Source organism: Halichoerus grypus, chromosome 5, assembly GCF_964656455.1.
Source record: "Halichoerus grypus chromosome 5, mHalGry1.hap1.1, whole genome shotgun sequence".
In the NCBI taxonomy this organism is placed as follows: domain Eukaryota; kingdom Metazoa; phylum Chordata; class Mammalia; order Carnivora; family Phocidae; genus Halichoerus; species Halichoerus grypus.
In genome coordinates, this window is record NC_135716.1 from 84,612,354 (window position 1) to 84,626,663 (window position 14,310).

General features: G+C 51.3%; 1 protein-coding gene and 1 long non-coding RNA gene across 9 annotated transcripts in view; one reads left to right on the forward strand and one right to left on the reverse strand.

Moving 5' to 3' along the window:
• Window positions 1-14,234, reverse strand: part of LOC118552380 (uncharacterized) — a 105,054-nt gene extending 90,820 nt beyond the window's left edge. For 3 of the 8 annotated variants that reach the window (XR_013447907.1, XR_013447906.1, XR_013447908.1), the window contains exon 1: window positions 13,693-14,230. This is a non-coding gene — a long non-coding RNA (uncharacterized LOC118552380). Of the gene's footprint in view, window positions 1-12,315; window positions 12,528-13,692 lie in introns of all 8 variants that reach the window. The other 5 variants (XR_013447911.1, XR_004925508.2, XR_013447909.1 and 2 more) reach the window with 4 other exon arrangements.
• LINGO4 (leucine rich repeat and Ig domain containing 4) lies at window positions 93-5,850 on the forward strand. The gene is made up of 2 exons (XM_036118773.2): window positions 93-691; window positions 3,244-5,850. Exons 1-2 carry the CDS (start codon window positions 486-488, stop codon window positions 5,036-5,038), a joined length of 2,001 nt encoding a protein of 666 aa, XP_035974666.1. The 5' UTR covers window positions 93-485; the 3' UTR covers window positions 5,039-5,850.
• Window positions 14,235-14,310: the final 76 nt, after the last annotated feature.

The following is a 14,310-nucleotide window of genomic DNA, read 5'->3' on the forward strand; positions in this document are numbered from 1 at the left end:
CAGCAACCCATGAGCATCATAAGGATTGCAGCCCCCATTCTGAGCAGCCCCCCAGGGAGGCTTTGGAGGTGCTCCTCAGGAACCCCCACCAAAGGAGTCTCGAACTAAGCTCCCCAGCAGATGTTCTGGACTGAGAACTTTCCCCACAAAACGATACCCATGGGGGACATTTAGATTGAGAGGCTGCACAGAATCACCCTGCATCTGGGAGACTGACACCCCTGAGGAAGGTGCTTGGCCCCAGAGCTCCCCAGAGGGGAGTCAGGATGTCCACGAGAGACCCTTTCGGGCTGCTGGCCGCCTCTCCCTCCTGAGCCCTCCTGCACCCCCGAGTCTCCCTCTGCGCTCCCTCCCCCCGCCATCCTGTGAGGTGCTTGCTGCAGCCCTCCCTGGTGGCTTTATTTATTTATTTTGCACCAACAGGGTTGCTGCAGACTCATTCTCGCCTGGTTTAAAAAGAGAGAGAGGAAAAAAAAAAAGGAGAAATGCTTTCTGGCTCTTTTCTCTACCTCGGTCTTGGCAGCAGCGGCCACAGCAGCCAGAGCGGCCACAGTGGGCGGGGGCGGCGGGGAGTGAGGCACGCCGGGAGGTACAGCACCCCCCACCCGCCCCGGGGTGCAGCCTCAGCGGGACGGTCCCCAGCCCTGGACAGATGCAGTGTCCAACCTGATGCCGCCCTCCAGCTTCTCCGGTAAGCGACCCCACCTCCTGTCCCGAGGCTGCAGCTGCCCTTCTCTGTAACATTCTCAGAGACAAGGCCAGACTGGCGGGCCTGTCAGGCTAGAGGGTCTGTGCCCCTCTTGTCCCTCCCCGCCAGCTGCCCCCGCCCCTGCCGCCCCCAGCCAGCCATTTATCCTGGCCCCACCGGACTTGCATGGGAAAACTAAAATGTCCCAGAGCCCCTGTGGGGAAGGACTCTAAGGAGACCTCTACCATCTCCCCAGTGCTTCCTCTACCTCTGGGAAGGGTTTTTCCACATTTCAGTGTGGAAATTCCAGAAACCTCCCCCCCCCCCCCCCCCCCCCCCGCCGCCACAGCCCTCTCCCCACGCAGGTCCCCATGCCTCCGTCGGGTCTGCTTAAAAAGGGATATCCAGGTTCAGATGTGTCTCTGGACTACCACATAGACACAAGAAGAAGAAAGCTTCCTGTTCCTTGAAGAGATGACCCAGACCCCACCCCATTTAAAGAAAGAAGTGGTTCTGACACCCATTTCTTCCTGCAAAAGTGGCTGGAAGCCAGTCCCGTAGCCATGGAGACTGGCAAGGGAAGTTTGTGATTAAATTAGCCACCTTATAAATAAAGAAAAGGGGTTGTCCCCAGATCCCCCAGCCCCTGACCCAGCAGGCTTTGGGGACTAAGAGGAAACTCACGGGAATGGGAGGAAGGGAAGCTGGGTTACATGCTTCACTGCACTTTTGCTGAATGCGGAGCAAAAAGGTTGAGCAGGAACTGCAGCGGTAGTGATCAAGAGCTAGCTGTCAGGTGGACTTCCCAGAACAGGCACAGGGAGAATGAAGGAGACTGGGACACGTCTGTCCCGGGAGAACTCTCAACATGCCAGAGAGACCTGCTAGGTTGGGCTGGGGACAAGAGGAGCCTGGTCAGCAGCCTTGGCCTGCCCCGTGCCATTCTCTCTAACCCCAAGCCTGGGGACAGTGTCCTGCATCCCTCTGCCTCTCTGATCTTCAGTTTCCCACTACCACAGCAGGAGAGCCGCCAGAAGAGCCCGTCCGTCTAAAGGAGGGCTGCAGAGCCTCGTTCCAGTCAGGATCCAGGGATGTGATCCCCCTGAATGGGAAGAAGTCATACCATCTCTTAAACTGCCTCTCCTAAGTACCACATGGGAGAAAATCAGGCGTGTGGGAGAAAGCTGACCCTTCAGGGCCCAGACAGCCTGAAGCCCCGAAGGCCATCTGGATCTGCAGCTAGAAAGAAACCCAGGCAGCCTGCCTCCCAGGGAGCACCACTTGTCTCTCATCTCATCTCTTTAGCCCTCCCTTGCCAATTCCAATACCTCCCCTCCCTTGTTCAATGCCCTGTTGACACTGAACAGAGTGAGTTGAGGGTGAGTTCACCAACTACCAGGCCCCTTCTCCTCTAGCACCTCAATCAGTCCCCGATGGCCATTCTACTCACCATCATCCTGATTCTGCCCAGGCCCTGGGTTCCCAGAAACCCACTTGCAGTCTCCAGGCTATGCACACGGCCTCCCCCAGAGCGCGCTGTGCCAGCCTAGGGCTCGCATGCTCCCACCCACAGCACCGGGCCAGGTGGTGTCTCGCACTTGTCTCTGCCTCCCCGGCGCACAGTCTGTCTCTTGTGTATCACTCAGACAGCTGAGCCCAAAGGGAACAAGAGAGCTCCCTCAGATTCACACATTGGACTAAATCAAAACACCATCGAGGAGGAATAGAAGAGAAGCCTGAGACTAAGGACCAAGCAACAAAACTCAAAACTTGGGCATCCCTTGGGTCCCTCACACACCCCAGTGTCATCTATAGGGGTCGCCCCTAGGGTTCTTATGAGGGATTCAAGTGCCCCCTGCATCTGCGCCGTGGCTGAGGTGCAGCTTGGCTGTTGTCCACACAGGCATTTCGGGGAGATTGGATCTTGCTACTTCAGGGCCCCAGGCCCTGAGCCAGGCTGGAGAAAGGCAGAGGGGCAATAAGTACAGGGAGCAGAGCTGAGCATGTTTCCCTTGGAGGACTCAGTCAAGGTGAGGACCTCACTCCAATCAGACTCCAAGGATGTGATTCCCCCTGAGCCTTAGACAAAGCTATGGGCAGATAACACGGGAGAACAACGGTTGGCAGAGAGGGGGAGGGCAGAGCTTGGGGAGAACAAGTATCAGGGAGAAGAGACCGGAGGTATTCCTGGATCTCACAGATACAGAAAAAACGCATTACAGGAACACTCAAAGTTACTTCCTTGCTTCCTGTCCCATCCACAGAAAACTTTGCCCACTGAAGTCAGACTTAACTAGGGTTCCATGAGCCAGTAAGCACTTGGCCTATTACCAGGGCTGGGGGCAGGAGGAAAGTCGAGATTCCCCAAAGAGGCGGCCCAGGAGCCCCCCAAGGAGGTGGTCCACCAGAGTTGCTCCCAGGTCTGCACCGTCCTCGCTGGCAATGCCGAGAGAGATAGCTCAATCTCTCTCTCCTCTAAGGAGGCCCAGGGAAGTCCAGGGTCACCATCATCTGAAGTCACTTTCCAAAAAGGACCATATCATCATCTATTCCAGGATTGAAGAGGGAATGGCTATGGCTACAGCTCCAAAGCGAGCCTGGCCCCCATGGCCCCCTCTCCTGTTCCTGCTCCTCCTGCCCGGAGGGAGCTGTGGCGGGTGCCCTGCTGTCTGTGACTGCACCTCCCAGCCCCGGGCAGTGCTCTGTGCCCATCGGCGACTGGAGGCCGTGCCTGGGGGACTCCCACTGGACACTGAGCTCCTGGACCTGAGTGGGAATCGCCTGTGGGGGCTTCAGCAGGGCATGCTCTCCCGCCTGGGCCTGCTCCGGGAGCTGGACCTCAGCTACAACCAGCTGTCCACCCTGGAGCCTGGAGCCTTCCACGGCCTCCAAAGCCTACTCACCCTGAGGCTGCAGGGCAATCGGCTGCGGATCATGGGGCCTGGGGTCTTCTCGGGCCTGTCTGCCCTCCGGCTGCTGGACCTCCGCCTCAACCAGATTGTCCTGTTCCTTGACGGAGCATTTGGGGAGCTGGGCAGCCTCCAGCAGCTGGAGGTGGGGGACAACCACCTGGTGTTTGTGGCTCCAGGGGCCTTTGCAGGGCTGGCCAAGCTGAGCACCTTCACGCTGGAACGCTGCAACCTCAGCACAGTGCCTGGCCTGGCCCTGGCCCGCCTCCCGGCACTGGTGGCCCTAAGGCTTCGAGAACTGGATATCGGGAGGCTGCCAGCCGGGGCACTCCGGGGGCTGGGGCAGCTAAAGGAGCTGGAGATCCACCACTGGCCATCACTGGAGGCTCTGGAGCCTGGGAGCCTGGTTGGGCTCAATCTCAGCAGCCTGGCCATCACCCGCTGCAATCTGAGCTCGGTGCCCTTCCAGGCGCTCCACCACCTGAGCTTCCTCAGGGTCCTGGATCTATCTCAGAACCCCATCTCAGCCATCCCAGCCCGGAGGCTCAGTCCTCTGGTGCGGCTCCAGGAGCTGCGACTGTCGGGCGCGGGCCTCACCTCCATCGCCGCCCACGCCTTCCACGGCCTGACTGCTTTCCACCTCCTAGACGTGGCGGACAATGCCCTTCAGACTCTAGAGGAAACGGCCTTCCCTTCTCCGGACAAACTCGTCACCCTGAGGCTGTCTGGCAACCCCCTGACCTGTGACTGCCGCCTCCTCTGGCTGTTACGGCGCCGCGGCCGCCTGGACTTCGGCTCCTCGCCCCCGGCCTGTGCCGGCCCACAGCCCGTGCAGGGCAAGAGCCTGAGGGAGTTTTCAGACATCCTACCTCCTGGGCACTTCACTTGCCAGCCGGCCCTGATCCGGAAGTCCGGGCCGCGGTGGGTCATTGCAGAGCAGGGGGGGCATGCTGTTTTCTCCTGCTCTGGAGACGGGGACCCAGCCCCGACTGTCTCCTGGATGAGACCTCAGGGGGCTTGGCTGGGAAGGGCTGGGCGAGTGAGGGTCCTAGAGGATGGGACGCTGGAGATCCGCTCAGTGCAGCTACAGGACAGAGGGGCCTATGTCTGTGTGGTCAGCAATGTTGCTGGGAATGACTCCCTGAGGACCTGGCTAGAAGTAATCCAAGTTGAACCACCAAATGGCACTCTCTCTGACCCCAATATCACCACGCCAGGGATCCCAGGGCCCTTCATCCTGGACAGCAGAGGTGTTGCTATGGTGCTGGCAGTTGGCTTCCTCCCCTTCCTCACCTCAGTGACCCTCTGCTTTGGCCTCATTGCCCTCTGGAGCAAGGGCAAAGGCCGGGTCAAACATCACATGACCTTTGACTTTGTGGCACCTCGGCCCTCTGGGGATAAGAACTCTGGGGGTAACCGGGTCACTGCCAAGCTCTTCTGACCTTTCCTTCCACATTGGGAATTCCAGCCAAGCCAGCTTCAGATACCAAAAGAGAAAAAAGAAAACCAAGGCTGCTTGCACCAGAACCTAGTCCCACACCTGCCCGCATCGTGCCAGCAGCTAATGACACCTCCCGATGGTCTGCCTCCCCCTGCTTTTGCAGTTTGAGGGTCCCAGGGGGCAGGAGATGCAAATCCACAGTCAGCCCAGCCCTGCCCACCCATCCCCCTGACACAAAGCAGGAAACAGCCCCAAGGCTCCAGTCTGTTTGTTCGCACACACTTACACCCTTTAACAATCACTACAGACTGCCAACCACAGTTATAAGATTATTGCAGAGGTGGGGCACCTGGGTGGCTCAGTTGTTAAGCGTCTGCCTTCGGCTCAGGTCATGGTCCCAGGGTCCTGGGATCGAGCCCCGCATCGGGCTCCCTGCTTGGCGGGAAGCCTGCTTCTCCCTCTCCCACTCCCCCTGCTTGTGTTTCCTCTCTCGCTGTGTCTCTCTGTCAAATAAATAAATAGAATCTTAAAAAAAAAAAATTATTGCAGAGGTGAGGCTGGGAAGTGCCGCTTGCTTCTCAGAGTTTCTGCTCCTCAACCAGGCAGTCTCCCTCTTTTTTCTGCTCTGTCCCCTCCCAGGCACAAGGAATTAGGGCCAAGGACCTCAGGCTAAGAAGATATGAGTGTGCAATAGGGGAGGAGGGACAGACTACACATTGGTGCTGTGTCTGCATGAGCCTCCAATATGTGCCCCATCTGTCACATCATTAAACTTGCTGCCAAATGGCCATGATAGTAGCAGCCTAAACGAAGTGTGGTATCAGGAGTTTTGTTTATTTCACTCTTTCTCCCCCCCTTCATTGTTAGCAAATCTCTCCCTCCCTATCCTTTCTGCCTGCCCACTGAGCATGTATCCCAATGGGCTTGCCTGACATACAGGTTTGACACAGAAGGAGGCCCAGAGATGTTCTGGAGAGACTCCCAGTCTGTTTCAGTTTCAGCCCTTCCCTGTCCTCTGTATCTCTGCAGCTGGAGAAGGAGAGGTCCTTCACCTTCCAAGAGGACCCACTGCAGAAATCCCAGCCTAGGACACCCAGCTCCTTCCCTTCTTTCTCATTCTTGTTGGGATCTCCTAATTATGATCTCCCAGTCACAGATCCCTAGTGCTCTGGAGGAAGAGTATGAAGGGAACTCCTAGAAAATGCCTAATGAAAGCAAGAATCTGTAGTTGTCCTAGGAGAGTCCCAGAACCCGGCAGGACCAGGCTTGGAGGAAACAGGCAGGATGAGGCCCCACACACTGTAGTGAAAAGTGGGAGGGAAGCAGCAGCAGCAGGATCTGGCTGCCTAGTTAATTTCCACTCCATTTCTGCTGGTGCCCCTTGTTCCCTGTTTGGTGCAGCCCAGTAGGAAGCTGTCTCTGGATAGAGGTCACTGCCGAACAGAGACCCCAGGTAAAGAGGCGGGGTGGGAGGAGATGCTGACTGCCTCTGAGTGTGCTTCAAATAGAAGGCAAGGCAGGGCCAGAGAAAAGGAGAGATTTGAGAGGCAGCAGCCTCAGCATCATCCAAAGGGGAGGAGGGAAGGGAGAGGAGGGGCAGGGAGGAGGGACTGAGAAGTGGGGAGTCATGCGGCCCTGGGGAGCCTCTCTGCAGCAGCATCTGCTCAGTGTCCTTAGCTCCCCTCTGCCCTCAAGAGCCCCCAACCATCCCTCAATATGCAAGCATCATGAGCTTCCTAGCGATTCCTGCTGCTCATGTCCTTGCTTTGAGGAGACTCCACTCATTAGAAGATTCCCCGCTCAAACTGTCCCCAACAGGGGAGAGGAGCAGGTGCCCTCCAGGAGGCAGCCAGACTTGACCAGCAGGCAAGCTCTTCAGTGGGGCCCAGTGAGGATATGGGAGTGGACCAGAGGTGAGAACCCAGCAGGTGGAGAGTGAGGCTGGAAAACCCAACAATCTTGAGAAAACGGTATCCCTGCGCTTCCACCCCCAACCCCCACACCCCCACACAATTCTCTTACATCCTGGCAACCTCCCCTCTCCAGTTTATAAGGCACCGGAAAGGTTTCGCTGGCACAGCCCTTTCTTCTCCGAGATCTTCTACCCGCAGCTCACTAGGTTGAGACTTGGAGGTCTAGTACTAGAGGTTCTTACTCTAGTTGCCCACTCTGCGATGCAGGAGAGGGCAGAAGCAGCATTGCTGTGCAGACAAATCTCTGGGGAGCCCCCAGAGGCAGTGGGGGACAGATGATGTGCCCTAGCGCAGAAGATGCAGCTGCCCGAGTCTCAGAGTCTCTAGAGCAACACTGCCCAATAGCAACAGAATGTGAGTCACCCACATAATTTCAAATGTTCTAGTATTACGTTTAAAAAGCAAAAGACCCAGATACAATTACATTTTGATACTATATTTTATTTAACCCAGGGTACCCAAACTATTATCATTTCAGCATGTTATCAATATGAAAATTAATAATGAAATATTTTACATTATTTTTTCATATTACGTGTTTGAAATCCAGTGTATAGCTTACACTTATAGCACATTTCAGTTCAATCACTAAATTTTCCCCAGAAAGATCGGAGCTGTTCTTAGGTTTCATAAAATTCATTATTGAGGGGCGCCTGGGTGGCTCAGTCGTTAAGTGTCTGCCTTCGGCTCAGGTCATGATCCCAGGGTCCTGGGATCGAGCCCCGCATCGGGCTCCCTGCTCGGCAGGAAGCCTGCTTCTCCCTCTCCCACTCCCCCTGCTTGTGTTCCCTCTCTCGCTGTCTCTCTGTCAAATAAATAAATAAAATCTTTTAAAAACAAATAAATAAAATTCATTGTTGAAAAAGTAGATTCACACATCTACGTTGTTCCAAATATATTACAAGTTTTCCAATAACTAAATCCAGTATCAGTTTTAACATTTAAATTAACTTAATTAAACTGAAATAAACTTAAAAGTCCACTCCTCAGTAATGCTAGCCATCTCTCAAGTGCGCAAAAGCCACATGTAACCCGTGCCCCTCTACTGGACAGCACAGCTACAGACATTCCACCTCCGGGCACGGACAAGGGCCTTCTTGGCAGAGGGGGGAAAGGAGCCCTTGAGAAGCACATTCAGCCTGCGGAAAATGCCCGTGGAGCTACCGCCCACTACCACCCCTTATTTTCCTTACACAGTTTTTCCTAAAGCCCTTTGATGTGACAAGGTCACTGTGATGAGCACTTCCACAGCTTGTCCAATCATCAGCAAGCAGTTCTCTACCTGCCTGGGAAGGCTACCCTCAGCCCAGGTGCGACTGTACAGGCTGTGTGTGTGTGTGTGTGTGTGTGTGTGTGTGTGTGTAGTAGCCTGTAAATGCAACCAGGGACACGTGCTGGTGCGGTGTGCGCATGTGCAGGGCTGTTACAGTCCCCATGGTGGGGGCAACCCAATAGAGGCTCTCCCCAGGGTCAAATAGATGGAGGAATTTGCTCGAGGACACACAGCTAGTTAGTGAGGGAGCTGTTTTTGAACTCGGGGCTGTCGGACTCAAAACCCAAATGCCTTCCATGTGCTGCTTTAGTCATTGCCTGCTCTTTTGACCCATCCCCAGGGCCTCTCTGCTGAAGGGCCTGACCCAGGTCCTCTTCTACCCCACCACTCAGAACAAGTCTCTTAGGGGGATGAGGCCAGATGTTGGTCCTCCCCTGCCTTCAGGAACTAAGGTACCTGACTTGGGAAGCTGAGGGTTGTTTGGTTGGTTGTTACCCTTTCTCAGTTCCCTCTCCAAATGTCCTCTCCACCTCTGCCCCAGGGACAGACAGAAAGGGGCAGAAATCCCACGGATCAGATGGACCGAACTGAAACCGTGGATGCCAGCAACAGAGCTCTCACATTTTGGAGGCTTCAGATTTCCTTGGTCCTTTTCTGGGTTCTAACGTCAACAACCTCTTAGGTTATCTTAGGTTGCTTGGGAATTTCTAGTGTGGCAGAACGATCTATGAGATATTTCAGATCAAGAAGAATTTGCCACCTTCTGCCCACCCCTGCTTGACAGCGCCTTCCTGAGGTTACCTCATCCTTCCCTCCCTCCACCCTCCTCTCTTCCATTTCAGACATGGTCTCACCTAAGCTGAGAGAAGCTTGGACCCCAAGATACTCGGGAAGCATTTGGACACTCCCCATTTTGGTTCCTGATATATTCCAATTTCTCTATTTCCTTTGCTATGCTGGATCCCTGATTCAAGGATGCAAGCCCTGCAAGGCAATGATCCACAGCTTTTTGGAGTCACAGACCCCTCTGAGAATGCCTGGAGTGAGCTATGAACAAAAATGCTCAGAGATTGTCCTCAGTCACCCTGAAACCATTACAGGCTCCGTGGAATGCAGGTGAAGCAGCTCTGCCATGAGAAGCAGCAGGTGGGGGTTTGGGAGCGGGGAAGGCTGAGGACGGGCCTGCCTGTACTCTCCGGGGTCCAGCATAGGCACAGAGAAAAGGCTGGGAAGGACTATGGCACAGAGTGGATGTTAGCGCAGATCAGAGCAGCTCTCCCCTCCCCTGTTCCCCTCCTCCTACCAGCTTCTATCTCTCAGGGGGAGGCAGGAGACTTCGGGGTGGGGAGGAACTTTTGCTCAAAGAAGTGAGTGTGGTGGTGATTCAGGATGGAGAGCATTTGATACCAGGGACTCCCAAGTCCTCTTCCTCCAGACTGCTCTGTAAGGAGAATTAAGGAGGAAGACATAGAGCTGAGTGGTGGAGGCCAGAGAAGCAGAGGACACCCGCCACAATCCATCAATCTGATCTAAAGACTAAAGAGCAGCACAACATAGTTGCTGATACTAAGGCCCACCCTCTGGGTTGCTGGTTTCGGATACAGAGCCTTGAGTCATGGGGGAGGAAGGGGTAACCCCTTCAACAAAGGGAGAAATGAGTGCTGTTTTCTAAAAACCCAGATGGTTAAATACTGTTTGCCTGGATTGTTTGCCTGTTGTCCAAGAAGAGCACTCTGTGAGCAGCAAAGGCTCTGGAACCAGGCTACTGCCTTTGAGAACCCCTCACTGCCCAGCCTTCTAGCTAAAGTCCACTTTCCTGCTTGGCTTATTGAATGGAAACACCTGCTCACTGAATGCTCTGGAAAACCCAGACCTTACATTAACTGGTACCACCTACTCTGCACCCTGTTTAGAACACCCTTCAAGGAAGGAGGACAGACTCTTCAGAACTGAAGATGAGGACACAGAAATCGCAATTCACCCAATCCCAGCCTCATAACCCAATCTTTCAACCCTGACTGGGGCTCTTGGAGGGGTGCGTGAGAGGACAAATCCCAAATAGGATTTGAGAGTTTGGAACCCTCTCACCTAAAACTATCCCTTCTACTGACCGACCTCTCTGCTCAGCCAATTAGAAGTTCATTAGAAGGCAACACGCCTTCAAACATTTTCTGGGAAAAGTGATTACACCTGGTTTTCTGCTGCTCTGATTAAGAAATTCCTCCTGTGGCTAAGTTGTAATCCTTCTTTTTGGACTTCCACTTCATATCCTTTTTGCCTACCACCTCCTATTGGAACTAGAAGATAATGGGTCCACAAAGCAGGCTTGCACTTTTTATAGCAACAATGGACATTCTTCCTTAGGTCTGAACTACTCATCTACATTTTTAAAAGTAAAAGTGGCTATTGCAATCAAGGCACTCAAATACTGAGGAATAATCTTAACAAGAAATATGTAAAGTCTGTATGACAAAAACTTTAAAATACTTCTGATGGAACACCAATGGCTTAGATGTGTATATAGGAAGATTCTGTATCACAAATACAATTCTCCCTTGGGTAATCTAACAATATGTGGTTCCAATCAAAATAAAATTAACAGCACAATCAAAAAGTACCTTGGGGTATGTTCTTGCAATATACTACACAGTAATGAGAACGAATGGACTAAAACTACACACAACAATATGGCTGAATCTCACAAATATGTCAAACAAAAAAATCCAGACACAAAGAAGTACATACTGTGTGATTTCTTTATAGAAAAAACAAAAAGAGGCAAAATTAGTTTGTGCTATTAGAAGTCAGAAGAGCGGTTTACCCTTGAGGGGAGTAGTGACTGAGAAGGAACACAAGGGTGGTTTTGGGCACCTTTGGGCTTGTGGTAAGGTTCTGTTTCTTGATCTGGTGTTGGTTACACAATGTGTTACATTTTTGAAAATTCATCAAGATGTATTCTTTTCATCTGTGCACTTTTCTATATATATATTATATATCAACTTTTAAATTTTTGATGAGAAAACACATAATGTACATCAATTTTAAAAACCAGTATGGTACTAGAATTGAAAAGACATCAATGCATAGGGGCGCCTGGGTGGCTCAGCCGTTAAGTGTCTGCCTTCGGCTCAGGTCATGATCCCAGGGTCCTGGGATCGAGTCCCACATCGGGCTCCCTGCTCGGCAGGAAGCCTGCTTCTCCCTCTCCCACTCCCCCTGCTTGTGTTCCTGCTCTCACTATCTCTCTGTCAAATAAATAAATAAAATCTTAAAAAAAAAAGACATCAATGGAACACGAAAAATCCAGAAACAAACTTGAATACATATGGCAATTTGGGTCTTATAAAGGTAGCATTCAAAAAAAAAAAAAAAAATGGAGGAAATATGGGTTTATTCAATAAGTAGACATGGATAAAACAAAACTAAGTTGGATCTCTATCTCATACTTTTACACCAAAATAAATTCCAGGAGAATGTTTACATGCTATTAAAGTATTTTTAAAAACAAAGGATAATTTCTTAATAATCTTAGTAGGAGGTTTTTCTAAATATTATAGGAAACCCAGAAGTTATTTAAAAAATGGTGACAAGGGGCGCCTGGGTGGCTCAGTCGTTAAGCGTCTGCCTTCGACTCAGGTCATGATCCCAGGGTCCTGGGATCGAGCCCCACATCGGGCTCCCTGCTCAGCGGGAAGCCTGCTTCTCCCTCTCCCACTCCCCCTGCTTGTGTTCCTGCTCTTGCTATCTCTCTGTCAAATAAATAAAATCTTTAAAAAATAAATAAATAAAAATAAAAAATGGTGACAAATTCAAATACATAAAAATAAAAATATTTGCATAGCAAAAATACCACCATAAGCAAAGTAAAAAGACATAGGACAAACTGAGAAAAGCGAAAACTATTTTTAACTTATATATGAACAAAGAGCAAATATTAAGACCTAATAACCAATATAAATATGAACAAAGAATATGAACAATTTACAAAAAAAAATACAACTGCCACTCAAACATATTAAAAGATGCTCAACCTGACTTAAATGGAAATTAGGGGCTCCTGGGTGGCTCAGTCGGTTGAGTGTCCTACTCTTGATTTCAGCGTAGATCATGATCTCAGAGTCTTGAGATCGAACCCCACTGGGGCTCTGCGCTCAGCGTGGTGTCTGCTTGAGATTTTCTCTCTCTCCCTCTGTCCCTCCCTCCTTGCTCTCTCTCTCTCGCTCTCTCACACTCTAAAATAAATCTTTAAAGAAAAAAAGAAATGGAAATTAAAATTACAATAAGATACCATTTACACTAGGAGATTGTCAAAAATCAGAAAGCATAAGTATGTTATCAAACATGTCCTTTTCATACATTGCTGATGGGAGAGAATTTAAAGCTTCTGTGGAAGGCAATTTGGCAATACATACTATCTTTACCACATTTTTTTTCAAACATCTCTGAGGGAATGAAAATGAGAAAAGTCTTTGGGAATTTGCAAAATTGTATCTATCCAAATGAAAAACAACGCACACACTTCTTTGATCTAGTATTGGCAGCCCTAAGGATTTATTACACAGATAAACAAGAGCCAGATGAAATATACTTGGGTATCAATATAATGTGAAAAGACTGGTTAAATATATCTTAATACATCCCTCAGGCTCACTGTGAAACTTACTATGAAGCAGGTACATGTGCTGCTATGGTAAACTATCTAGGCTATATAAAAGGAAATTGCAAAAACAGTACGGATAATAAGTTATCGACTGAGTAAAGAATATATATATCAATACATACAATATGTGCATGTTTACTATAGAATATCTTGTGAAAAAAATTTACAAGAATGTGGTAAAACTGGTTGCCTCTTGAGGGAAGAGAGACTTTATTCACTGTAATAACATTTTATGCCTATGAATTTTGTAGAATGTGTATGTATTACTTATTCAAAATGTACATTTTAAAAATTAATACAAAACGACAACCTGAGGCCCAAAGGCATCGCCCTAGATGACCAAAGATAGAATCTGGCGTTCCTTCAACATCCACTGAGTGCTTATCGTGAGCCAGACAGAGTGATAGAAGATAGAGCAAAAGACCTCCACGTTACCAGGAGCGCCCAACCCCGCGTCCCCGGCTGAGCCTGGATGCGGGGCGGGCGGTGCGGGGTCCGGCTCGCGAGGCTCCCCGCCGCTGAGCGGCGGGAGCAGGGCCCAACCGTCCTTAACGGTCCCGGGTCCCGGACGGCGGCTGGAATGCCCTCTTCCGAAGGAAACCGCCGCCTGGGAAAGCCCACCCCCTTCACCGCCCTCCACAGAAACGGCCCCCTGGCTTGTGCCTTTGCGCCGGTCGCCCAACCCGTTCCCCTCGATCCCTAGGGAAGGGCGAGCCCCTGACGCCCGCACTACCCGTAGCTCCCTTACCACGGCGCGCTCAAACTCGGGTCCCTCTCCATCTCTCCTGCTGCCGTATCCGTCTTCATCGTCTGTTCACTCCTCCGAGCAGCTCCTTCCCCTCAACCTCTCCACCTCTGCCAAGCTGTTTCAGGTTTTCAAAAAAAAAAAACAAAAAACAAAAAACAAATGTTTTCCATGCCTCCTGAGTCCCTGCCACAGTATTAGGACCAATCAAGGCAAAAGATCACAGAGGAAACAAGCGGCGGAGCATCGCCCATCTCAAGGCTGCTTTCCCCACGGTAACTGGGGTGTCGGGTGGCACTGGCTTTGTACAAAGGCACTAATTTTTTGCTAACGGTGACACGCATGAGTGACTCCACGCTCTCGCACCTCGGTCCCAGACTCGGGAGCGCTGATTATCCCCCAGAGAGGAGGTGGAAGCTTCCTCGGTAATTGGACTAGAAGTGGGCTGGGAGGACTCCGTGAAGCCTCTAATTGGCTGTTTAATTCTCAGCAGGTGCAGTCTCAATTAAAAACGTCTGATCTCCCTGGCTCCTATTGGCTGACTTGGTGACCGGCTTTGAATTCCATCCGGGTAATTGGGTATCAGCACGCAGCAGCCCCGTCGCTCAGGGGCAGCCCGCG